The following is a 25,809-nucleotide window of genomic DNA, read 5'->3' on the forward strand; positions in this document are numbered from 1 at the left end:
GAAGGAGGCTATGGAAGATGTGGAGTGAGGTGGGAGCATCTGGAGGACAAGGTGGGTACAGTTCCTGTGGGGTCCAAGGTTTGGAGCTTGGGCCAGAGAGGATTTAAGGGAGGAAGTTGGGGTGGGGTGGGGAGTTGGGGGTGGGAGGTAGACAGTGCTAGAGCTGGAGGGGAGGAAGAACCCTGAGACACCTGAGGGGTTCAAGCGAGCTGAAACGCGAAGGGTAGCAGATCCAGAGCATTGAGAATGTTCCCCAAGTAAACTCCTCCAGAGACCCCTGTGTTATGGGCTTTGTTATGGTTGAGGTTCCAGACACCTCAAGTGAAATGCTTCCAGGAGTCTTTCTTTGTTCTAGATGAGCGTCTTAAACATTTCTTGTAGAAAAAGGTTTTGAATGCAACAGATAAAATGCCTAGGAAGATATTCTGTCTGGGTTCAATTATAGATGAGGTTCTAGCGCATTTAGCAGAGGAACTGTTCTAGAGAGACAGTCTTAGTTCTGGATTAAGTTCTAGAACACTTAGCTGATAAACTATCCTAGGGAGTCACTGATCTGGGTTCTGTGGTGAGGGTGAGTGCCCTGGAGCCCTGCTGCTGTGCTCTGGGGAATTCTAGCTCCTGCCATGGTGGTGGAGGAGGGGCCTCTGGAACCCCATGTGAGTGGAACATTGTAGGAATAGATACTCCAGTTCTAGACTTCCGGGGTTCATAGGAGTTCTGTGCTCCTGTCCACCTTGGTCCATAGCCATCTTCCTAAGAGGACATTGTCCTCGGGAACCCCTGGTACATTTCAACTACCAGCTGGTTTCCAACCAGAAAAAATGAGCTCTAGGGACTTGTCATAAATCTTGGCTCTCAGCCACCCTGCAGAAGTGGCTCTCTTGGGAAGCAGCTGGAAAACTGCTTTGTTTTGCCCAATCCTTGAGACTTGAGGTCTATTCCCACTTCCCAGATATCCCATGGTTCCCCTGAGATCCTTCATCCTGGGCTTCTCCACCTGGGTAGGGTGGGGAGTGTAGGAGTAGGCAGTCTGTGGGGTGAGGGACAAAGCCTCTAGGCAGAGCTTGGAACCCCTCCCACCATGTCCCCACTCCCCCAGGCAAACTAAGGTGTGTTCATGCCAGGACGCAGCAGGTGATGTTAAGGCAAGATGCAGGCTTGGGCCGGGGATGAGGTGGACCATGAGAAGCCTGGACTATGCACATTAGAGAAGCACTTAACCCTCCCTGGTTCAGCCTCCCTGGGGTTACAGAAGGGAAACTGAGGCCCAGAGTGGCAGCTAGTCTCACAAGGTCCCGGACTCCTGCTATTCCATCAGAGAGTGATGGGTGATAGTGAGTTTGCTGAGGATGAAGGGAGAGGGCCACACTCGGGGTGCAGGGTGACCCCAAAGGCAGAGAGGACAGGACCACCCACATAAACACACACACATACTCACACACCAAACCTGTGACACAAGCCACCTCACCTCGTGGCACACCAGCTGAGATGGTGTGTGCATTCCTCCCACCAACACATGAAGAATGCTCTTCCCTCTTTCTTCTCCGTCCCCAATCCCCAAGAAAGCTCAGGAACCAGGCCTCAAGGTGATAGGTGGTGGGGGAAGCCTACAGCTGACCCAGCCTCCCTCTGGTTCGTTCACCCATCCTCTTTGATCGGCCCCAATCAGTCTTTGGAGACCGAATTTCACGGCCAGGTACACACATGCCGGAGCCCTTTGTGAGGGGGGCGCGCTGAGGATGCGGACCCAGATCCTCTTGACTGTTTCTCCAGGGCTGACCATGCCACTTTTCACCCCATCTTGTTTCACTTAAACCTTCCCTGGCTTGCAACTTCCCTAAAAAAAAATAAGTGTTATCAACCCATCTGACAGAGGAGGAAACAGGCTCCGAGATGTGACATGAGGGTCACCCTTGGCAAGTTATTTCACTCCCCAGTGTCCCAAAATGGCTCATCTGGCATCCATTCTCCAGCATCCTAAAAGGAAAAGTTAAAAAGTAACCTCTCTAGGAGCTGGGAGTCCTTACGGCTCCATGAGAGACCCAGAGAAGAGGGAATAAGACCGAGCCGGCAGTGCTGAGGCAAGGCTTGAGGCTCTCGGGGAAGCCATGGCCACAGTTTTGGACCTTATTCCATCCCCACCCCTCTCATCTCAATCCCACGAAACCTTCCCTCTGAACCTCTGCCTGCAAGACATCTGACCAGCAGAAATGGCCCTCAGAGAGGGCTGCAGGCACCTCCTCCTGCTTCTCATCCTCAGGAAAAAGCTTAGCCCCTTAAGGACTCCCCCACCCTCACCCCCAGGAACTCAGGACCCATCCCTCCAGGCCTGAGGTCCCTCTCCACCAGCCTGTCCTCCATCTTATCTGGTCCTTGCCAGTCCTCCGTTTCAGAGCGTCTCCGTGGAGAAGGGCACCATCCCATTCCAGTTGTTGTTTTGTTTTTGTTTCTGTGACAATCTACCTCAGCCAGGCTCTTCCCCACCAGAATTGGATCCCCTGAATCTCCGACTCCTGCTCCCCATTTCCTGCCCTCCACCCCAGCCTAGCTGTTCAGTCCTCTCCCAGAAACCCTACAGGGTCCTTACACCAAGAGCAGGTTCCAGAACCACAGCCCAGTGGCGTCCTCATGATGAGCCATCTGCCCTCCACATCCATGTAAAGGAGAAATGGAGGCCCAGAGAGGGCTGGGGACTTGCACAAGATCACACAGGAAGTCAGTGGCAGAGTAAGGCTTTTCCTGGAGCTGAGACAAAATTGGGTCTGTCTTTTTTTTTTTTTTTTTTTAATGGATTTCAGAGAGGAGAGATAGAAACATCAATTTTGAGAGAGAATCATCCATCAGCTGCCTCCTGCGCGCCCCCTAGTGGGGATTGAGCCCACAACCTAGCATGTGCCCTTGACCGGAATCAAAGGTGGGACCCTTCAGGCCGACACTCTATCCACTGGCCCAAACCGGCTAGGGCGGTCTGTCTTAATTTTTCCAGGAATAGAAGAGAACAGGATGCTCTGGGTACCCTATATGCCAGGCCCTGCCCTGCCCTTCCCTGCCCTCAATATCTTCATCCCCAAGAGACCAGTGTCCCCATGTCCAGGACAGACTTCTGTCTCCTAGTTTTCTTAAACGGACCCCTCACGCTACTACTGACTGTGCTCCCCAAACCTCTCCAGGCACCACACACTCCTCATCACACCTCCATGCACTCATGTTCCATGTGCCTTTTAATTGCCATCCCGGGCAAACAGCACAGGCCGCCACCCCTCCATGCCAGGGACTCCCAACAACAAAGTCTCTTTTGGTCCCCTCCTCTCATCTGCCTCATCCCCAAAACCTGCCTTCCCCTAGCCAGCTCCCTGCTAAACTCGTGTCCCACAGGAGTGTGTCATCCTTGAGAACTAGAGAAAGCAGAGAGTAGGGAAGGCAAGGCTGGGGAAGGTCTGGGTCTCAGGGCGAATTTCAAGGGGACTGAGAGTATCCAAGGAAGATCTTGCCTGGCAGCCCCCGTGGCCTCCCAAGAACCAAAGTCCTGAAGGTTATTTCCGTGGAGCTCACCTGAACTTGGAGTGGGCAGAAGCCTCAGGCAATGGGAGAAGGTTTTCGGGAGTAGGGCCCATGGGTTGCAAATTCATGGTAATGAAAATGATAACATGGTGGTGCTAGACCATAGGGAGTGGTGAGGTCTCTGGCAAACAGGAGAGTGCGTACCCCGCCTATAGGTACGAAAATTCAAATATTTGAAAAATCCTGTGCTGGCCAAACTCAACACTCATGTTTGGGCCATTGGGTCACCAGTTTGAAATCTCTGGTTCAAAATGAGAACATTCTGGGGAGCCCTACAGCTCCTGGATACCCCTCTGGGGAAGTTAAGGACAGAGGCCCTGGCTTCCTCTGAGACTTTTCTAGTCCAACCCTCAACTTTCACCACCTGCCACCTAAGAGTTGGCCCCACTGACGAGGGGAGGGAGGTCAGGGCATCCCAGGGCCCCTGAGTTAGGAACCACCATCTGCTAAGGGCTAGAGACCCCTCCGGTGCCTGAGGAAGTTAGTTTGGGATCTTCTCTAGTGTGGGGGCCCCTGGTTAGGAAGAACCTGCATTGGGTGGGAGGACAGTCCAGGTTCAGGATGAGGACTGAAAGCCAGAACCCAACTGCCCCATCCAGTGCTGGCCCCTGCCACCCTTTGACACCCGTCTCCCTCCCAGGTAAAGCTGGAGATCGGGCCTGCAGGGAGAGGAGCTATCTATTTCCCTACTGATGTGCTTTGTGATTTCTCAATGAAAGGCACTGAGTGCCAAGCCATGTGGGCAGCAGTGGGGATGTGGCCTGAGTACCCCCTTCCCAACCAGAGGGGCTTCTGGGACCCTGGGGCTGGAGGGAAAAGGAATGGTACGTGCCATTCTGTTTGGGGAGGAGCTAGGGCATTCCCAGGTTCTTGGATGCTTCCGGTAGAGGCAAGGGGAGGGAGAGCAAGAAATTGTGGAAGTGGGAGAGGAAGGCTCCGTCTGGGATGGCCTGGTTCCTGGAAGCAGAAAACTCCCCAGGGAGGGAGGGGTGGTCCGCTCCTGCCTGGCCACCTCCACCCTTTCCTTCTCACTGCAAGGAGGGGCTGCCTTCTCCCCAGCAATCCTGGCCTTTATTCTATGCACAATCATTGTAAGGGCACCCCCAGGCCAGGCCGAAGGGGTGAGGGCCTAGGGCACCTGCAATAATCCCCCCCCCCCCCCAGTGGAGGGTAGCCTGAGGCAAAAGGCGGTGAGAAAGGCACCAGATGGGACAAGGATATTCCTCTGTCTCCCTCTCACCAAATCCCAGAATCCATCTCCATTGGGCTAAACCACCAAACTTGGAGGCGCCTCCTACACAAAGCCCCCCAACCCCTTGGTTTCCCAAACCAGTCAGAAATACTAGTAGCTGGAAAGGACCCAGCGATTCCCAGAACCCCCTGTTATTATTTTCACCCCTGAGCATCCTAGAGTGTGGGAGATTCTTCTAAACAAGCCTCCATTCTTGAAGAACAATTGATTTTTCTCATATTCAATGAACTCAAGCTGAGCTTCTGGTTGCAAATAAATGCTACCAAGACCTCAAGTTAGCTACTAGGGCCTGGGGCTGGAGGGTTGGGGCATATCTGAGCTGTATCGCAGTGTTTACACAATTCTCAAGAGCACTAGTGGTCCTGCATCCCTGCCCCCCCCCCCCCCCCCTTCCACCAGAGGTTAGGAGCCCAAGGTGAGAATCAGCGGTTTATCGCCCAGCATCCTGATTTACTGAAAGGATAAGCCCAGAGAGGCAGCCAGCCCAAGGCCACACAGTGAGTTGGCGGCAGGCTGGGTTCTTCAGGGTGCCACTAGGGTACCCCCAGTACTGACCCCTCCTCTCCAACCCAGCCCCCCACTCCAGGAACCACTAGCCATGCCTGAGGGGCTGATCTCCCTCCCTCAGCACAATTCCGGGTGATTCTCGCCTCCCAAATTGGCCCCCACCCCTGTCCATTTCTGTCTCCTGTTCCTGTCCGACCTCCTGGTATTTACTACATCTGTGCCATCCTCAGTCCTCCACCCGCCCCGCCCCCCCTCACCCCTCTGCGCTTCCCCCGGGAGGGGGAGGGGCCCCAAGCCGGGGCTTCTGTACTGAGACTCTTTTGTACACCACAAACTTTTTGTATATTTTTAATTTTGCTGCGACATGAGATATTAAAAGTCATTTCAGTACTCGTTGTCTGTGTCCTGTTGTTTTGGCTGTTCTGGGTCGGAGGAAGGAGATGGGGGAGGCGGGAAGGGGAGGAAGGACACCCTCTACCACAAACACATTTGCCTGGGAGGGTTAGGCTGTTACACACAGCTCCCTTCACTGGCCAGAGCCTCCATCAGGCAACCAGAATGGAGGGGGTGAGCAAAGGTTTTAGGAATTAGCTCCAAATGCTTCATTTTACAGATAAAGGGGAAAAAGAGATGGGGTGGGGGCCGACTTGCCAGAGGTCAGAGAATGAGTCCATGACAAAATCAGGACCCAGACTGAAGTTTCTAACCCCCCAAAACAAATATTTATTGAAAAAACACACAAATATTTATTGAGTACCTACTATATGCCAGGCACTCTTTATTCTTTTAGGCGCAGTCAATTGATCTCTCTCTCTCTCTCTCTCTCTCTCTCTCTCTCTCTCTCATCAATGAAAAGGGCGTATCCTCAGGTGAGGATTACAAAAAATAAAAGGAGCCCTGACTGGTTTGGCTCAGTGGATAGAGCATCGACCTGCAGACTGAAGGGTCCCAGGTTCGATTCCGGTCAAGGGCATGTACCTTGGTTGCGGGCACATCCCCAGTAGGAGGTGTGTAGGAGGCAGCTGATCAATGTTTCTCTCTCATCGATGTTTCTGACTATCCCTCTCCCTTCCTCTCTGTAAAAAATCAATAAAATATATTTTAAAAATAAAAGGAGGGGTTGTGCCCTCCCCTGGCTCTGTTTACCCTTCCACTGGTGACACTACAGCTGTGTGGAGAGCCACCTTGAAGCTGAGAGCGCCCCCTAGTGCGGTGGAGCAAGCTAGGAAGCCCCTGGGCCCTGCACACCTGGGGCTCCCACACCCGTCCTGGGCTACTTTTATGATGGAAGAGATAAGCTTCCACCAGGTCTAGGCCACTGCTCTTGAGGTCTCTGTTACAGCCGAAATATACTCTGGCTAATCTATCTGGTCCTTAGGTTCCCGAGAGAGGTCTTTTGCAGGATCTCTGGGAAAGGTTTTCCCTCACGATAGAAACACACGAGAAGGGGAGACCCTTGCAGGGTCGTGGTGGATGTATCACTCCCAAAGCCGCAACAGCCATCTTGCCGGCTGTATGAGAGTTCTAGAGGCGCCAAAACAAACTCCCACACGCCGGGGGACTTAAACAACAGACATTCATTTCCTCATAACTCCGGAGGCTAGAAATCCCAGATCAAAATGCCGGCAGGACTGGTTTCTTCCGAGACCTCTCGCCTTGGCTCGCTGACGGCTGCCTTCTCGCATTGTCCTCACACGGTCTTCCCTCTGTGTGTGCACATCCCTGGGGTCTCCCTGTGTGCACTGATTTCCTCTTCTGGTAGGAACACCAGTCAGATTGGATTAGAGCCCACTCTATGGCCTCATTTTAACTGATCTCCAAAAACAGTTACATTCTGAGGTACGGGGTGTCAGTGCTTCAACGTATAAATTTTGGGAGACACGACTCAGCCCATAAGACCAGCAAAGTGGAACTATAAGGAACTTGCTGCCATTCTTTTTGTTTGTTTCAAAAAAATTTTTTTATTGCTTAAAGTATTATAAAAAGTATTACATATGTCTTTTTTTTTTTTGAGCTGCTCGATTAACCAGCCCTGAAATCACTTACCATTGAACTTCCTGCCTGAAGAGATTGTCCTTCTTGCCTAAGCCGCCTTCGGTAGAGTAGTCTGTTCTTTGCAGCCAAAGCATCACAATTCAGGCACTCTGTGTGTGTTCAAGCTGTTCCCTCCGCCCAGAGTGACCTTCCTTCCATATGCCCTTCAAGGCTTGGCTTGGTGAACGGCTCCTGCCTCTGCCTTCCCCGCAACTAGTCGCTTGCCTTATATCAGAGTTCTTTACCTGTGTGCCCCTCTCTCTAACCAGGTCAGGGTCAGCATATGCACTGAACACCAGCTGCCACATTCCCCGCTCCTGCCCCATGGCAAGCATTGATAATCAATCCCCTTTTCATGCTGGGGGTAGACCTGGTGTTTATAATCCTCTACACACACAGAGCTCCAGGCAGCCCCTGCCAATCAGCCGGAGGTGGCTCAAAAGAGATGAATTCCATTTGCCACAACTGCTACGTCTTCGAGAGCAAGGACTTTGTTTTACTCATCTCTTTTATGATTCACAAGCTAATTTTAATAATAAACGTTACCATTGTGTGCTTCTGTTTCCATTTAATCCCGGCAGCTGCCTTCTGAGGCAAGCGCCAGCATTATCCTGCTTTTGACACATGAGGACTCTGAGCTCCCAGAGATGAACTAACTACCTGTTTAAGGTCATAGACATTTGAACCCAGGTCCGCCTGTCTACCTACTGTCAGTGACATTTTCTAAGCACTGGATCTGTTTATGGCCCTGGGAGGGAGTCGAGGGGGGCCCTGCAGGGCATACACAGGTAGCTTGCTGTTTCTAGTGGCACTCAGAACACCTCTTGTCCTCTCTGAGATTCCCAGCAGTTCAGTGATGTTTGGAGTTAGTTCAGAAATAACGGAAGTCCTAATTTTACAGAGGAAGGAAAAGGTTGGCAAAAGCCAGCCGTGGGGGTGCCAGAGCAAGAAATCACCTTTCACTCCCTGCCGCTGCTGGGAATTCAAGGCTTACTCCAGGGGTTACGTGGAAGTTTTGATGTCAGGAGCCGTCAGGGATTGGTAGAGTAGTCTGGCTTCTTCCTGTTGGCCGGCAGGCTAATGGAGATCTTTCTTCCTGCTGCCAGGAGATGACTGACAGGATGTAGGGGAGCAGGAGGGTGTGGCTGTGCGAGCTTGCACTAAGCAGTCTGGGCCATTTCCCCTCCCTGGAAAAGGGGAGGGAGGTCAGGGGGAAGGCTGGTAGTTGTCGGTCTCCTGCTGCCCTCACACCCAGAGGCAAGGGGAGCTCCGACCCTCATTCCAACAGCCACTGGCCTGGCACACCCATGCTTTCAGAAAAGCTTCCAAAACAATCCTGTGCGTTGTTTGGCGACTACACTTCACAATCTGCAACCGCTTCCCCCATCCAGGGCCTGATATCTTTCTTGTCACACCTCTGACTGCAGGGCAGGGCTTTGGGATTATTGTTCCCATTGGAAACACAAGAAGCTGAGACCCAGAGAAGTTATAATAAGCAACCTGCCCTGGATCCTATAGCAACTCAGGTCCAGAGCTTGGGTCTCCGGAAGCCACGTGTCATGGCAAGGGGAGAATGGGTCAGTCAGAACCTTTCCCACTGTCCTGGGTGCGGCATGCAGCGTGGATAGGCCCTAGAGGTAAGTGCTAGGTTTCAGATCCAGACCAGGCAGAAATCCCAGGTCCCCCTCTTATTCACTGTGACTTCCTCGGCCAGCCTCTGCAGTGGAGCCTTTTTTTTAAAAAAAAAAAAGTCTGTATAATGGGTATAATAATGTAACCCAATGTTGTGAGGAATAAGTGAGACGAAATACATAATGCTCAGCACAGAAGCACAAAGGGGCCTTTTACAGCCCAGGACACAGAGACAGAGAGATACGTGGTTAATATTTATTGGCCACTTCATGTGCCAGGAACTCTTCTAAATGCATTTAATCCTTACAAGGGCACTATGAAGTCCAACTATATGTGCCCATTTTATGGATGAAGAAATTGAGTCACAGGAGGTTAAAGGATTTGCCCAAAGTCATAATCCTAGTAAGTGGCAAAGGCAGGGTTCAACGCGGGCAGCCTGTCTCTGAAGCCCATTCAGTACTGCCTCCCTTAATAGTAAGGATAAGTTTTAACAATCATAACCTGCTTGGACACAGTACTGTATAGCTGATGAAGCACTTTCACGCCAACTCTTTCATTTAGTTCTCACCACAGCAGCCCAGAGAGGGAGACAATAGTAACTCCCAATTCATAGTGGGGCGGGGGACACTGAGGCTGTGAAAGGGGGAACTGACTTGCTTTGCCAGAGTCACACAGCAAGGTCAGTGGTGGAAGTAGGGGTAGAATTTGGGATTTTCTGACTCCAAATTTAGGGGACCCCTAGCCTCACTCAACTCCCAAGCCCCCTCAACAGCAAGCCTCTGGCTGGAGGCCTTGAAACTGTCTCCCCAGGTCAGTTGCTCTGGCTGGGCTTCCACTGTTGAGCTGAAGGGTCCCAAGGCTACATCCCGCCCCCTCCACTCTGCTCACTATCACACAGGAGGGGCAGGAACTCCAGGGCTGGTGGAGTTTCCGACCAGGCAGGAAAAAGAACAAAGGGAAACTTTGTGGGGGGGGGGGGGGGGGAGTGGTGGCTAGGAGGGCAGCAGAAGTAGAAGGGACGCTTCACCATGGAATATGAAGTCAAGAAAGGGAAAAAGGTAGGTGGGAGGCTGGGAGGGATGCAGGGCAGAGAACTGTCCCTGGAGCTGGGGAAGTGGGAAGCCTGGGAGGGGGAGGTGGGGGGTGAGGGGCAGAAGCGGGGCCTTTCTTCTCATTTGGAAGGACTTTTCTCCTCGCCCTGGAGCAGTCAGACATTTGGGTTCCAAACTTCCTAGCCTGTCCCTGTTCTCAGCGGCCTCTGCTGTCCCTGGAATATAGACAGACAGACACCGTCCAGGGAAACCCAGCCAGACAGATTCTTTTGGGAGATCCTCCCCACCTCCTTCCCTGGTATCCTGGGGAATCCCTCCTGTAGCTTCTCAGTCCAAGGACCATTAATAGGCCCATTCCCCTGCTCCCTGCCTCCCAGGACAGAAGGCCCTCTGCAGAGCAGTTCCGTGCTATAGGCTTACAATCTGGCTTGAGACACCTACGTGCTCCCCTGCTGGGCTCCAATCTACTGCCCCCCACCCCATCTTTACACAGGGCCCCCTCCTAAGGCTGATGTTCCCAAAGGCTACGCGCCGAGCTGGAGCAGCCACTCGGAGCAGTGTGAGCCGCCGGCCCCTGCACTCCATGCCCCTCTATCCCCCTGACTACCTCATCGACCCCCAGATTCTGCTGTGTGACTACCTGGAGAAAGAGGTCAAGGTGCGTGCGGAAGGAGGAGAAGGGGTGGGCCCATTCTTGGGGTGAGGGGTGTAGGGGAGGAAAAAGTGTTCCTCCACCCTCTTGGTGTCCCTGGCTGGCCTGGATATTAAACTGACAAATACAGATTCACAGGAGAAAAGCATCCATGTTTTATTCAAGTGTTGCATGTCCACAGGAGCCCTCACAAGAGAATGAAGACCCCCGAGGAGTGACCAGAGCAGGAAGCTTTTATGCCTCTTTGACAAAGAAACAATAACTGTGTGAAGAATTGACGAGGCGGCTAGGGCTAGGAAAGGGTGAGGAAGTAACCAGGTTCGTTTATGGAGCCTTCTCGGGCCTAAATCCACGTCTGCCTTCCTCCTGGTACAGAGAGGGCACCTCTCACACAGATTTATCTCCTGCTTTCAGGGGAGGGGAAGTCAGAATGTTTTCTCAAACTCCTTTGGCTCAAGATATTCTTTTTAAAAAATATTTTTTTATTGATTTCAGAGAGGACGAGAGAGAGAGAGAGAGAGAGAGAGAGAAATAGAAACATCAATGATGAGAGAAGCCTCCTGCACGCCCCACACTGGGGATCAAGCCCAAACCTGGGCATGTGCCCTGACCAGAAATCAAACTGGGACCTCCTGGTTCATAGGTCGACACTGAGCCATGCCAGCAGGACAAGATATTCTTAATAAGGTGCCATATTTGGGGGTAGCATGTCCTGGACCCATCAAGAGAGACCTTACCTACCTCTCCCCCACACCTACCCCTGAACAGGCCTGTCTCACACAAAGGAAACTCAGAGGAAAGAATCTGGGCGGCCGTGTCCCTGCCTCGTACTGTGGACTCTCAGCAAGTGACCTCCCGGTGCTCAGTCTCAGTGTTGCCATCTCAACACGGGGCTCGGAACCTCCCCCCAGGGGAGAGCCGATGGGAAAGGGCTCTGTGTGCTCAGAAGCCGCACCTTCCCGTGAGAGATTCCTGTAGAGGCGTTGTTGCTACTCAGTGTCCAGGTCCAAGGAACCCAGTTCAGCAAACCACAGGGGACTGAGACCACTCAAGGGCTTGACTTCTATTTCAGGAACACCATGAAGGAGCAGTTAAGAATCCTCATCACCCAAGGAAGATTGATATGGGGTTAAGAGTGTCAAATTTAGCAAAAACAGTTATATTTGAATTTCCGATAAACAAGTAATACTTTAAAAATATACTTTTTTTGGCGGAAAAAAAATATTACTTTTTTTATTGATTTCAGAGAGGAAGGGAAAGGGAGAGAAAGATAGAAACATCAATGATGAGAGAGAATCATTGATTGGCTGCCTCCTGCACATCTGCTACTGGGGATCGAGCCCACAACCTGGGCATGTGCCCTTGACTGGATTGAACCTGGGATCCTTTAGTCCAGTGGTTCTCAACCTTCCTAATGCTGCGACCCTTTAATACAGTTCCTCATGTTTGATGACCCCCAATTTCATTGTTACAAATTGAACATAATTAAAGCATAGTGATTAATCACAAAAACAATATGTAATTATGTATGTGTTTTCTGATGGTCTTAGGTGACCCCTGTGAAAGGGTTGTTCAACCCCCAAAGGGGTCGTGACCCACAGGTTGAGAACCGCTGCTTTAGTCCGTAGGCCGATGCTTTATCCATTGACCCAAACTGGCTAGGGTAGTAATACTTTTTTTAGCATTAATGTATGTCCCAAATACTGCATGGAACTAAAAAATACTAAAACAACAAGCATTTGTTGTTTATGTGAAGTTCAAATTTAACTGGAATCTGTATTTTATCTGGCAATCCCATATGGAGGGAAAAGCTAACACTTAAAATTTGGGAACTAAAATTTCATACAGAATAAGAAGAAAAGGTTTGATTAGTTAAATCCACCTAGAAGAATAAAACTAAAAGTAACAAAAAAAAAACTTCATTCTTATATTGATGGACTAACATAGAAGTTAACTGATAGCATTAAGTTATAACTAAGAATGAATGAAGAATCAATTTATTGCTTTGGGGCATCATTTTTCTCACAAAATGATGTCCGAGTTTGATACAACATTCATTCCTTTCTATTTGATTTCTGCAACAAGATCACAAAGAGGGTGAGTGACTTGCACAGTCAGTTGATCCTGGTGTTTGAGGTGGACAGAGCCACTCAGGTCAGTTCTTTCAAGCTATTATAGTGACTTTTGATTCCATCATAGCTAGATAACTGTGTTCAGGCAATACAAGCTAGCAGTGAGAGTGTGGGCTGTGGTGTGTGCAGTCCAGTTTTATCCTTTCTAGTGATATAAATTGGACATGTTATTTACCTTTGCTGTGCCTTAGTTTTCTCGTGCTTAACTTGAGGATGAGTCCTGGCCGATGTGGCTCCGTTGGTTGAACATTGTCCAGTGCACTGAAAGGTCACCAGTTTGATTCTCAATCAGGGCACATGCCCAGGACATCAATGTCAATGTCTCTCTCTCCCCCCGCCCCCATCTCCCTCTCCCTCTCCCTTCTTCTCTCTCTAAACCAGCGGTTCTCAACCTGTGGGTCGCGACCCCGTTGGGGGTCGAATGACCCTTTCACAGGGGTCGCCTAAGACCATCGGAAAACACATATATAATTACATATTGTGTTTGTGATTAATCACTATGCTTTAATTATGTTCAATTTGTAACAATGAAAATACATCCTGCATATCAGATATTTACATTATGATTCATAACAGTAGCAAAATTACAGTTATGAAGTAGCAACAAAAATCATTTTATGGTTGGGGGTCACCACAACATGAGGAACTGTATTAAAGGGTCGCAGCATTAGGAAGGTTGAGAACCACTGGTCTAAACAAACAAACAAACAAACAACAAAAATAATAAAAACAGATTTAAATAAATAAAGTGAGGGTGAATGTGCACAAAGCTCTCAGGACTGTGCTGTGTCTGGCCTCTATGACTGGCTCAATAACAGTTACTATCAGGTTCTTTTTTTTTAATGTATTTTATTGATTTTTTAAAGAGAGGAAGGGAGAGAGATAGAGAGTTAGAAACATCGATGAGAGAGAAACATCGACCAGCTGCCTCCTGCACACTCCCTACTGGGGATGTGCCTGCAACCAGGGTACATGCCCTTGACCGGAATCGAACCTGGTACCTTCCAGTCCTCAGGCAGACGCTCTATCCACTGAGCCAAACCGGTTTGGCACTATCAGGTTCTTATTATTAATTCCGGTATTTCTATCTCAGTCTATCTGCACTGCATCAGTGAGGAGGTCAGGGTCCGCCAAGGCTTCCGAGTGACTTCTTTCTGCCCTTCTCCCACCACTCCCCCCACCCCATCCTTTTTGCCATCCAGTTCCTGGGCCACCTCACCTGGGTAACCTCCTCACTGAATCCCTCCAGCCGAGATGAGCTCCTGCAGCTGCTGGACACCGCCAGGGTAAGGCTCTGCAGAGGGGAGAGGCAGGGTCTGTCCCCTTCTCCCTCTCCCACCCAAGGCCCCGGGGGACTCAGGAGATCCGACCCACCACACAGCAGCTGAAGGAGCTGCCGCTGAAAACCACGGCGGAGCAGGACAGCATCCTGAGCCTATCGGCCCGCTGCCTGCTGCTCACCTGGCGCGACAACGAGGAGCTCATCCTGCGTATCCCCACGCACGAGATCGCCGCCGCCTCCTACCTGCAGGACGACGCACTGCACTTGCTGGTGCTTAAGACAGGTACGGCGGGCGGAGCCTGCCCTGGCTGTGCTGCAATGGGGCCAGGAGGTGAAGGGGCAGAAAAGTCTCAACTCCCTGTGCTGGGGATGTGTGTGACCTGGGGCATGAGCAGGCCTGAGGCTGGATGACGGGGCGATGGAAAAGGCCTGACCACCCTATCCTGAGACTAGGGTCCGGCCATGGCCATATGCCGTAAGACCCAGCCCAAGGCTGAGGTCGAGGAGTGGGCGGCCTGACCCACCACCCTGAGGTCAAGTGGTGAAGGCTGGAGAAGCCAGAATCCTGAGGCCCCGCAAGAGCGTGAAGTTAAAGGGCCTGGTGAAGGGGGGCGTAGCCGCAGCGCTCAGAGGATAGGGCGAACTTCGGCGAGGGGAGGGGTCTGGTCGTGGGGAGGGGTCTGATCATGGGGAGGAGTCTGATCGAGGGGAGTCTGATCGAGGGGAGGAGTCTGATTATGGGGAGGAGTCTGATCGAGGGGAGGAGTCTGATCGTGGGGAGGAGTCTGATCGAGGGGAGGGGTCTGATCGTGGGGAGGAGTCTGATCGATGGGAGGAGTCTGATCGAGGGGAGGAGTCTGATCGATGGGAGGAGTCTGATCATGGGGAAGGGTCTGATCGAGGGGAGGGGTCTGATCGTGGGGAGGAGTCTGATCGAGGGGAGGAGTCTGATCGGGGGAGGAGTCTGGTGGAGGGGCCGGACCAAACGTAGGGGGCAGAAGGTAGCCAGTGGGAGATGTCAAACCTTGCCAAATTAGGGCGGAGCCTGAGGCCAGGGGCGGGGTTGAAGGGAAGACGGAATCCAAGAAGGGGGCCTTGAAACCAGGGACAAGATCCGAGTTAAGAGTACAGAGGGAAGGGACAGTCTGACCACCCCTAGGACCTTTGGCAAGGTCTGAGGCGAGGAGCACTGGGGTGGAGTGGGGCGGGGCGGGTGGGAACGGCCTGCGGAGCCAAAACTAGGGGTGGAGCCTGAGGCCGGGACGATGCCCGAGAGCAAGCACCCGGAGTGAGAGGGGGTCTGGCCTCAGGACTTTTAAGCTAAGGGTGGGGCCTGAAGCCAGGGGCAGGGCCAGGCGCGGTGGGCCACCACCGAGGCGCCCTCAGGTCCCCCAGGTGGCCGCCGGGGGGCACTCTTAGCCCAACCTCCTGTGGCTGAAGTCTCCCCCGCCTCTCCTAGGTCTGGGCGTGGACCCGGTGCCGGCCGGTGTAGATGCCAGCCCTGGCGGGGCCGGGCGCGACCCGGGCCCGCCGGGCGCCGCTCCCGAGAAGCGGCGGGTGGGCACCACAGAGCGGCGCCACACCATCTGCAGCCTGGACTGGCGGATGGCGTGGGGCGGGGGCGCGGGGGCCGAAGCCCGGGCCGGGGGCGGCGGCGGCAGCCTGGAGCGCCAGCGCGCCGGGGCGCGGGCGTCGGGCAGCTGGGAGCGGCGGCAGACGTTCAGCGGCAGCTGGGAGCGGCGGCACGGCGGCGGCGGCGGCGGCGGCGGCAAGCCGGGGGGCAGCTGGGAGCGGAGGCAGGCGGGCGGCGGCGGCAGCTGGGAGCGGCGCCACCCGGGCTCCAACCCTCTGGACCCGCAGGACCCCAGCCCCGACGCCTACTGCAACCTTGTCATCCTGGCTGTGGCCAACAGGGTGAGCCCGAGGGCACCCCGCGCCGCTGCGCTCTGCTCCCGGGCGCGTCGGGGCTGGGCTGGTGCCGCTTTATCCCGCCCCCTCTCCCCCCCCAGTCCAGCCCCATTCACGAGGTTCCTGGGCTCCACCCTGGCCTCTTTCCTTCTCTCTCCTTCTGCCCTACCTAGGACTTCAGTTACTACCTGTGAGCCCATGACGCCAAAAGGCTTCTAAACGCCAGCCCCGGACCCTTCCAGGACACTTCCCCCTTACTGTCCCAACAGGATGAAACTCAAAATAGACTTGGTTTAATCCCTCCTCCAACCCTGCTCTTTCTCCAATATCGTCAGTGTCTGAACTGCCACAGTAACAATCATGAGGACACGAATCCCCAGTGTGAATCGAGTGCCAACCCATCCCAGACACAGAACCAGCATTAACTTATTTCATTCTAACAGTAACCAGTGGAGGGGAATATTTCAGTCACATCCATTCCATAGAGAAGGAAACCGTGAGACTAAGTAACTTGTGCAAGGCCACACAGGAATCAGGTGGCGATTTCAACATTGGTACCCAGGAAGTTCAGGGCCTGTACTCGTGGGGACGATGTCGTCACCCAAGGCAGAAGCCTTTCTGCCATTCTTTCCTTGCCTACCCTCCCTCCACCCATTCTCCACAATCACCTTTGCTTTTATTCATTTGACCATATTTGAGTGCCATCTTGTGCTAGGTATTGGGCTGGGTGCTGTGGGTACAGAGATAAAGGAGACATACCTGGGGTGTCCTCCCTTAGGGAGCTCACAGTCTAGCAGACACCGTCAAGCCCTGTGGCTTCTAAGCTTTTCCTCCGGCCCAGGGTCCCATGGTGAACAAAACCACGGTGAACAAAACAGACATGTTGCCTGTCCCAAAGGAGAGATGGATAATCATCAGAAAACTTGGACTCCGGAGCTGATGCGCTCCTCCTTGACACACTTTCTCACTTGGCTTCCAGCTCTCCCCGTTCTGGTTCCCTCCCACCCATGTCCCTGGCTGCTCCTTCTCTAGAGCTGCTCCCTCCTCTTCTCTTCAGCTTCCTAAGGCCGGCGTGCTCCAGGCTTAGTCCTTATACCCAGTCCTAGATGGTCTCTTCTAGTCTCGGGGCATTTAAAACACTGAGAACTCCCTAAAAAGTTTCTCTCTCATCATCGAATTTCCAGACACGTTTTTCCACTCTGCCCCTTCATTCAAAGGTCTAATGACATAACAGCTGAGCTCCCACTCTTCTCCCCCAAACCTGCTCCTGCCTTGGTCGCCCTGTCTTGATTGATGGCAGCTCTGTCCTTCTGTTGCTTTTACCAAAACTTTGCAGTGATCCTTGGCTCCCCATTCTCTTTCACACAACCCATATCCACTCTATCAACAAATCCTCTTGGCCCTATTTTAAAAATGTAACCATCCCAAAATGCCTATCCTGGGTCACATTTTAATTTACACCTGAGCTTTTTTTTTTAGAGATACAAAATAGGAAATGCCCTCATGAAGTTAATCTCTTCATCATTTATAATCTTTCTGTGTCTCTTGCTTGAAGGCATAACGAAGTCAATTAAAGAAGCAAATTCTGCCCTAGCTGGTTTGGCTCAGTGGATAGAGTGTCAGGATCCTGGCTTTGATTCCGGTCAAAGGCACATGCCAGGGTTGCAGGCTCCATCCCCAGTAGGGAGTGTGCAAGAGGCAGCCAATCAAAGATTCCCTCTCATCATTGATGTTTTTTATCTCTCTCTCCCTCTCCCTTCCTCTCTGAAATCAATAAAAATATTTTTTTAAATAAAACAAATTCTTTATATTTGTAATCTCCAAAAAATTTCACCCAAGGACCTAAGTTCCCTCCTTCTACCAGAGACTGAACTTTATGTCTTCATCCTGATTCCATTTTTGCCCTGAGTGCCAGGAAGCTCATATCTAAATATGGCATCTGGTAGTATAGTAACTATGTTGAACCTAACACTTTTTATACATTTAATTCTTCCTTCTCCTACTAGGTATTGGGAGACCTGGCTCTAGTCGTGGCTAATCACTTTACCTCTCTGGATTTCAGGTTCCTACCTGTAGACTAAAACAAATTGGAGATTATTTTATTTATTTATTTTTTAAATATTTTTATTGATTTCAGAGAGAAAGGAAGAGGGAGAGAGAGATAGAAACATCAATGATGAGCCCTAACCAGTTTGGCTCAGTGGATAGAGCGTCGGCCTGCAGACTCAAGGGTCCCGGGTTCAATTCCGGTCAAGGGCATGTACCTTGGTTGCGGGCACATCCCCAGTGGGGGGCGTGCAGGAGGCGGCTGATCGATGTTTCTCTCTCATCGTTGTTTCTAACTCTCTATCCCTCTCCCTTCCTCTCTGTAAAAAATCAATAAAATATATTTTTTTTTAAAAAGAAACATCAATGATGAGAGAGAATCGTTGATCGCTGCCTCCTGCATGCCCAACACTGGGGATTGAGCCTGCAACTCGGGTATGTGCCCTTGAATGGAATCGAACCTGGGACCCTTCAGTCACTGGCCGATGCTCTATTTCCTGAGCCAAACTGGCTAGGGCGAGGGGCTTCTTTTATTTTTTTATTTATTTTTTTAATATATTTTATTGATTTTTTTTTTTTTTTTTTTACAGTGAGGAAGGGAGAGGGATAGAAAGTTAGAAACATTGATGAGAGAAACATCGCTCAGCTGCCTCCTGCACACCCTCTACTGGGGATGTGCCTGCAACCAAGGCACATGCCCTTGACTGGAATCGAACCTGGGACCTTTCAGTCCGCAGGCCGACGCTCTATCCACTGAGCCAAACCGGTTAGGGCGAGGGGCTTCTTTGAGATAAGCTTCAGGAGGGCCCATGAATCCCCAGGGAATTGGGTTGCATGTGTACATTTTTTCAGGACAGGAGGGTTAGAATCATCACTGAAGTCTACAAAGATGTCCAAGACCCCAAGAACAGCCATTTTGATGGGAAATACCCTCAAAGCCCTTTTATTAAAAGGTATGTGTGTCTCTGTGAGCCTCCTCACACTGTGCCTCCTCCTCCCTGGCCAGGATGCTGCCGAGGAGTCCTGTGCCCTCATCTGTCAGGTCTTCCAGATCATCTACGGGGACCAGAGCATCGAGTGCGTGGACCGGGCTGGCTACCACTACACATCCACACCCGAGAGGCCGTGGCTCTGCAGCCGCAGTGAGTAGTCGAACTCCTGGCCTCCTCTCCTATGAAACATCCCGAAAGGCCAGGGGAGGGAGGATGCCCCAAGACTTAGGGCCAATGAAAGCCTTTAGGGGTTCTGTCTCTCCTGCAATTACAGTGTACCCCCAATATGGGGTTCTTAAAAAAATGTCCATTTTTGATTACCTCAAACCTAGCTGCTTCATAGATGTTCTGGTTGTCAGATTCAGAACAGCTGAACTTCTCTCTCCCTTTTGTTTTTGGTGTTCCTTCTTTTGCAGAAACTTAAGATAGTGCATTGTCTGTCTGTAAAGCTGGCTAGCCCCACTAGGACAGTAGGTCAAAACCAAAATTTCAAGACTGGTCCTTGAATACAATCAAGGGCTGGAATGAGAACGAGACCCAGAGAGTATTTACTGAGCACCAACTATGTGCCAAGCAACCTTGTCTGTCCTGTTTGCCACTATATCCTGTGTGCCTCGCCCAGGAACAGGGACATCACAGATGCTCAATTTTATTTTTTTGAATGAATAAAAGAACTCTCCGTGAGGCCTTATGATTCCAATTTTACAGATGAGGACATTAAGGTTCAGAGTAGTCAATAAATTAATCAAGCATACAGAGCTGCTAAGTGTCAGAGTTGGGATTCAAACCCAGGTATTCTGATTCTAAAGCTTCTATTTGCACCAGCTTCACTCCCCATGCTGCCTTCAAGGCCACTAAGTGAATTTCCTCAGGTACAGCCCCCTCAGCGCGGTCCCTGTTTGCATAGTTTCAGCGACAGGGAGATGGCTCTTTACTTCTGGAGGCACTCCCATCTGTAGAAACTGGCTTGAGGAAGCTTGGATAACTCATTAACGGTCACAGGAATGATAGGCAAATAAATGAGGTAATGCAATAAATATTTCAAGAAATTCATTCGACAAATATTTATTGAGCACCTACTATATGCTGGGCTCTGCTAATCGCCAGGATATATTGCTGAGCAAAACCAGATGTGGCCCTGCCCTTATGAGGCTTGCATTGCTGAGGTAATGTGACAGTAGTTAAATAGTTACAAAAATACAGTGCAACCACATGCTGTGCTATGAGAACATATAATGAGGAACCAGCCTGGCCTGGGGAGTCAGGGGAGTCCTGAGGAAGTGACATTGAGTGAGCCAAGATCCGAAGGTGAGGCTAGTACCTGGCATCAATGAGATAACAGGGCTAGGCACAGAGCCAATTCTCTGTAAACAGTGCTTCTTTACTCTCAAGACTGAGTTCCTTCCCTCTCAAAGTTCTTTTTTGTGCCACCTCAAACACATCCAGTTTACAAAATACACCCTCACCTGTTCCCACCGCTGTTATACCCAAGACCCTCTGAGGTAGACAGGAAGGTGATGTCCCAATGTTGGGGAAGTTGAGGGCCAGGTGACAGGAGGTGAGTTGCCCAAGATCATCTGTGTGTCAGGGGGTGAGGTGTGTGTGTGTGTGTGTGGAGGGGGGGCAGGAATCGTGGTTAGCAGCTTCCAGTCGCTGCCCATTTCCGAGTAAATGCTAACGTCCTTACAATTGTTTACAAGGCCATCTGTTCCAGCCACCATCCCTACCCCAGGGAGGGACTGAGGTTGAGGCCTCAGAAGCCGGGGAGGCTGGTCCCTGCTTTGCTTCCTCTGACAGCCCTTCTGTCTGTGGTCCCAGGTGACAGCTGCCGAACCGACGGGACTTACGCCTATGATGCCGACTTCAGCTGCTGCAGCTCTTTGTGGGTACCACCCTTGCTGGGGACCCCACTCTCGCTCCCCACACACACACCTGTTCATAAACAGGATTGTGCTTCTAGGCATTCTTGAACCCCCTGTGGGTAAGAAAGGTGGGAGAAAGTGACCCCACTTTGATTTGTGCTGAGACATTGGGCATTAGGGTGGGAGGTAAACTGAACTCTGATGAGCTCACAGGATTCATACCCTGAGAAACTTAGGAAGTGGGCCCACGTAGGCCTGTGGTTCTCTCCTAGTCATTCAGGCTGAGTGGCCTGCAAGGTCCAAAACCACAGCTAACGCCAAAGAGTCGTTTTGGTTTATTTTAGTTGAGGCTCCATGTAATAGAAAACCCTGAAAAAGAAGAATAGCTTAAACAAGATGGAGCATTTCTCCCCTGTCTTTTACATAACTATTAGGCCAGCATTTCATGCATGGTCTCGTGGTTGTTAGGGGCCCAGGCCTCTCTTTTCCTCCCTCCTCAGCACTTACTTCCCTCTTAAAGGCCACCTCATGTCCCAAGAAGATGGTCATAGCTCCAGCCAGGGGGGCAGCATGCCAGGGGCCTCTTTAAAGAGCTTTGCTGGAATTCCCACTGTCAATGTTTGCTTACATCTCATTGGCCAGAACTTGGTCACATGGCTATAAGTAGGAAGACTGGAAAATGTAGGATTAAAAAAAGAAAAAAAAATCTCACCACCATGCTAACACTGCTTCTCTGTAGGTAATAGAAAATGTAAAGACCGGGAGGCAGGTTGACTTTTTATTAAGCAATATTACTGAGCACCTACCACATGCCAGGCACTGTGCTGTGTGCTAGGGATACAGTGGGGAACAAGACAAGGATAACACCCATGCTTAACACATAGTAGGTACACAACAAATGAAGAAACACAAGTCCCCTGCTCTTGCATGGTTTACAGTCTAGCACAAGTGACAAAGAAGTCATTATTTAATAGTAATGAGCATTAATGATAATAAGCCCTGAAGAGAAGCTCAGAGTGCCAGGAGGGCCTCTCAGAGGTGATGACACTGGAACTGAGACCTGGAGAAGGAGCATTCTGGGAGAGGGCACAGCAAGTGCACGGATTCTGAAGCAGGATAAAGCTGGGTGTGTTTGAGGATCAGCAGGAGGCCCCTGTGACTATGGCAGTGACTGTGGTCAGAGAGAATGTTTGGTGAGATCTGGAAAGTCCTTGCATGTCATGAGTAAACTTTGTGAGCTCATTTGACAGAGGGTCTAATCCAGTCTGGGGGAATCAGGGAAAATTTTCCTGAGAAGATGACATTTAAAATCTAGGTACTCTCCCTCCCTGGAGCAGGCCCATGCATCTCCTAAACTCTGAGGGATCCCAGGAGGCTTGCAACCAGGGAGCAATGGGCAGTGGCAGCTTGTCCCAGGTTAACCCCCTGAACCTGTCTCCAAGGCCTCTTTTCTCTGACTCCAGTGAGCTGATAGCAGCCCCACCTTGGCTCACTTTTTACTCATAAAATTTCTAGAGAGCCAAAGCAACCCCACCTAGTCTCCCCTGTTTCTTCTATCCTAGGCCTGTTCTTGTTTCACTGTCTCCAGCTTTAATAAATGTACTCTCAAAAATAAAAATAAAAAACATAAAATAAAATCCAGTGATGAATAAGAATTAGCTGAGCAAAAGATAGGGGGAGAGAGACATTCCAGGATGATGGAACAGAATGTGCAAAGGCCCGGAGGTAAAGAGGTACTTGGAGTATTAGAGGAAAGGAAGGCAGGGTGGCCCGAGCACAAACAGCAAGAGTGAGAAGAGGCTTGAGAGGCAGCCAGATAATGTAGGGCCTTGAAGGAGAAAATGGGACCTAGGATGAGGCCTCAGGCCCAGAGCACTGGTAGCTATGCCCTCCCACATTCCACCCACGGCAGGGGAGGAGCTGGAGAGAGATGAGTGAGGACCCCTTTCTGCTTGTCCCTGCAGCAATGGCTCCCAGGACACATTTGAAGCGTGTTACAGCGGCACGTCCACACCCTCTTTCCATGACTCGCACTGCAGCGGCAGCGACCACAGCGCCTTGGGCCTGGAGCAATTGCAGGATTACATGGTCACGGTGAGCTGGGGCACCAGTGCAGACAGCACAAGCAAAGGCCTAGAAATTGGAGGAAACACAGGTTATTTCAGGAATCATAAATAATCTTGGACATGACTGAAGCATAAGATTCAGAGTGGGACGTGAAGTTAGGAGAGTATACTGAGGCCACCTTGCTGAAAGGCCTAAACTAAGGTCAGCGAGCATTGTCAGAGGAGGGCTGGGCCAGGTATGCCCTTAGAGAGAGCTCTGGGCCTTTCAGGAAGGGGTTGGATCGGGGTGCTTCCTGGGATTGATCTCGAATGGTGTCCCCACAGTTGCGGAGTAAACTGGGCCCCCTCGAGATCCAGCAGTTTGCCCTGCTGCTGCGGGAGTACAGGCTGGGGCTGCCCATCCAGGACTATTGTTCAGGCTTGTTGAAGCTCTATGGAGACCGGCGCAAGTTCTTCCTCCTCGGTGAGCCCCCTGCCCTCCCCCCCGCCCCCAAGGTCAGCAAAGGCCCCTGCATGGTCATGACATTCCTGGTCAGTCGCCAGGCCGGGAGTGTTTGTTCCTTATCTCTCAGCCTCTGATAAGGCCAAGATGATGAGATCCAGGGAGCATATGTGAAGACCGAGGTGCAGAGAGAAGGGACTTGCCTGCAGTCACAAAGTCAGTAAGAACAAAGCACTGGTATAACCATTCCATCTTCACAGCAAACCTGGGAGAGGAAAGGATTCTTCCCATCTGACCCCCTGAGGAAGCTAAGGCTCAGAGAGGCGAAGGAGCTTGTTCACGGTCACACAGCTAGTGAGGAGAGCCAGCAAAACAACAGTGGGAATGATCGTGTTACTAAGTTAACATGTATTTGGCCATTACCATGTGCCAAGCATCACCTCATTGAATGGCCTCAGTGCTGGGAAGTAGAAACTATTATTTACCCCTGATTTTGCGGACGAGCAGACTGAGGCTCAGAGAAGCCAAGTACTGAAGTCACATAGTTAGTAGTGACTGGACTGAAATGAGCTCACTTGTATGGGGCACTCAGTGTGTGCTGAGTACCTTACTTAATCCTAACAAACCTACCAGGAGAAGATGTGTACTTATCTCAATTTTACCCAGGAGGAAAGCTCAGAAGAGTTTTGTGTGTGTTTTTTTTTTTTTTATTTATTGATTTTAAACAGGGAGAGAAGGGGAGAGAGAGAAAGAGGGAAAACATCGACTTCATGAATTCATTGGTTGACTCCTGCATACGCCTTGATCAGGGATGGAGCCTGCAACCCTGGCATATCGAAAACTCTCCAACCAACTGAGCCACCAGCCAGGGCCCAGAGTAGTTATTTAATGAGGGTCACACACCTCCGTAATGGGGATGTAGCAATAATAAGCTAACGTGCAAAGAGCGTGTACCAGGAACCACGAAGTCTGTCATTATTCTCTGGCTCAGAGTCAAGAAACTTGTGCAAGGCCACACCGCCGGTGAGGGGTGGGCGGGGACCTGAACCCGGATTTCCAACGAAGGTGACCCCTCTGTGGGAGGGGAAGGGGCTGGACCCCCAGGAGTCACCTGCCCCTTGGCCCGCAGGGATGCGGCCCTTCATCCAGGACCAGGACATTGGCTACTTCGAGGGCTTCCTGGAGGGCGTGGGCATCCGCGAGGGCGGCATCCTCACCGACAGCTTCGGCCGCATCAAGCGCAGCATGAGCTCCACGTCGGCGTCCGCTGTGCGCAGCTACGACGGCGCGGCCCAGCGGCCCGAGGAGCAGACCTTCCACCGGCTGCTGGCGGACATCACGCACGACATTGAGGCGCTGGCCCCCGACGACGACGACGACGAGGACAGCACAGACGAGGAGGCTCGGGGCTCCCCGGGCGGGAATGAGGCATCCGAAGACAACTACCTGTAGCCTGTGGCTGCGCCCAGGCGGAAGGCGGAGGGCGTGGCCCTGCAACCTCGCCTTGGACCCTCACTCTGGTCTGGGGAGGTGCCCATCCTCAGGGCCCCTCCTCACCCCACCCCCACCCCCACCCCCAAATCCGGCCTCCATTCCGCGTCTCAGATCCTGCCCTTAGGGCTCCGGTTCCTAAAGTCCGAGGCAGTCGCTTGGAGCTCAGCTAGCCACTCTGCCCGCCCGGGATGGGCACGTCCCCCTGGCCCCCGGGATCCGCACCAGGACACCCCCTCCTCCCGGACTGCGCTTCTTTCTGAAGGCCTCGCGAGGGGTGATGAGTGGGCTCCACCTTCTGGCCGACTGAGGAAAGCATTCCCACAGCCCAGAGACTTCAGTTCCTCCTGCTCTGCACTTGGAGAGACTGAGGTTTAAAAGAGGGAAAGGGACTGGAGGGCATCTCCTGATTCTCCTGCGATGTTATCTGAAACCGACCAGGCTAAGTCTGTAGAGGGTATTTTTAAGGCTCTAAATAGCAGGGACCCCCCCCCCCCCCACCACCATCCCCACTGAATCAGATCATCAGTGTGGAGTAGAGGTTTTTCTCTACTGAGAGTTGACTCATAGGAGGGTGATCTGGATCCCAGTCCTAAGGCTCCAAACAAGTTGCTTATTCAGATCTTTGATTTGGAGCCAGACAGACCTAGGGCTGCCCTCTCCAACCCTGCCTTCGGATTTCTTTGGCTACCCAAGACCCCTGAGAGGGGGGCGTGGTTAGTGTCCTAGCCCCTAGGCCCCCATCTCCTCGCCTGTCAGATGATATGGGCCCCACCTACCTCAGAGGGAGGTCATGGAGATGAACAAAGGTCAAGACCTGAGTGCTGGGTCTGCCACATGACAGGCACTCAATAAAGGCTGTTCCCTTCCGCATCTAACATGTTCTGACTCAGTTTAC

General features: G+C 51.7%; 1 protein-coding gene across 2 annotated transcripts; it reads left to right on the forward strand.

Annotated features, from left to right (window-relative positions):
* Window positions 1-9,968: 9,968 nt before the first annotated feature.
* CCM2L (CCM2 like scaffold protein) lies at window positions 9,969-25,789 on the forward strand. Of its 2 annotated transcripts, XM_070420116.1 has the most exons (10): window positions 9,969-10,044; window positions 10,532-10,696; window positions 14,025-14,108; window positions 14,204-14,387; window positions 15,564-16,018; window positions 19,065-19,200; window positions 20,869-20,932; window positions 22,877-23,006; window positions 23,303-23,441; window positions 24,550-25,789. In XM_070420116.1, the coding sequence occupies exons 1-10, from the start codon at window positions 10,015-10,017 to the stop codon at window positions 24,870-24,872; spliced, it is 1,710 nt and encodes a 569-aa protein (XP_070276217.1). In that variant the 5' UTR covers window positions 9,969-10,014; the 3' UTR covers window positions 24,873-25,789. The 2 variants fall into 2 exon arrangements, with proteins under 2 accessions (XP_070276217.1, XP_070276218.1); XM_070420117.1 differs by lacking the exon at window positions 20,869-20,932 and having other exon boundaries at window positions 24,550-24,634.
* The last annotated feature ends 20 nt before the right edge of the window (window positions 25,790-25,809 follow it).

Source organism: Myotis yumanensis, unplaced genomic scaffold, assembly GCF_028538775.1.
Source record: "Myotis yumanensis isolate MYYU_CA2020_CCGP unplaced genomic scaffold, mMyoYum1.0.hap1 SCAF_7, whole genome shotgun sequence".
In the NCBI taxonomy this organism is placed as follows: Eukaryota; Metazoa; Chordata; class Mammalia; order Chiroptera; family Vespertilionidae; genus Myotis; species Myotis yumanensis.

Bases quoted from the DNA above. Each gene is read 5' to 3' on its own strand.
- CCM2L (XM_070420116.1), top strand. From the start codon at position 10,015: ATGGAATATGAAGTCAAGAAAGGGAAAAAG. The intron at 10,697-14,024 runs GTGCGTGCGGAA...TTTGCCATCCAG, and splicing joins ACCTGGAGAAAGAGGTCAAG to TTCCTGGGCCACCTCACCTG. The intron at 14,388-15,563 runs GTACGGCGGGCG...CGCCTCTCCTAG, and splicing joins CTTGCTGGTGCTTAAGACAG to GTCTGGGCGTGGACCCGGTG.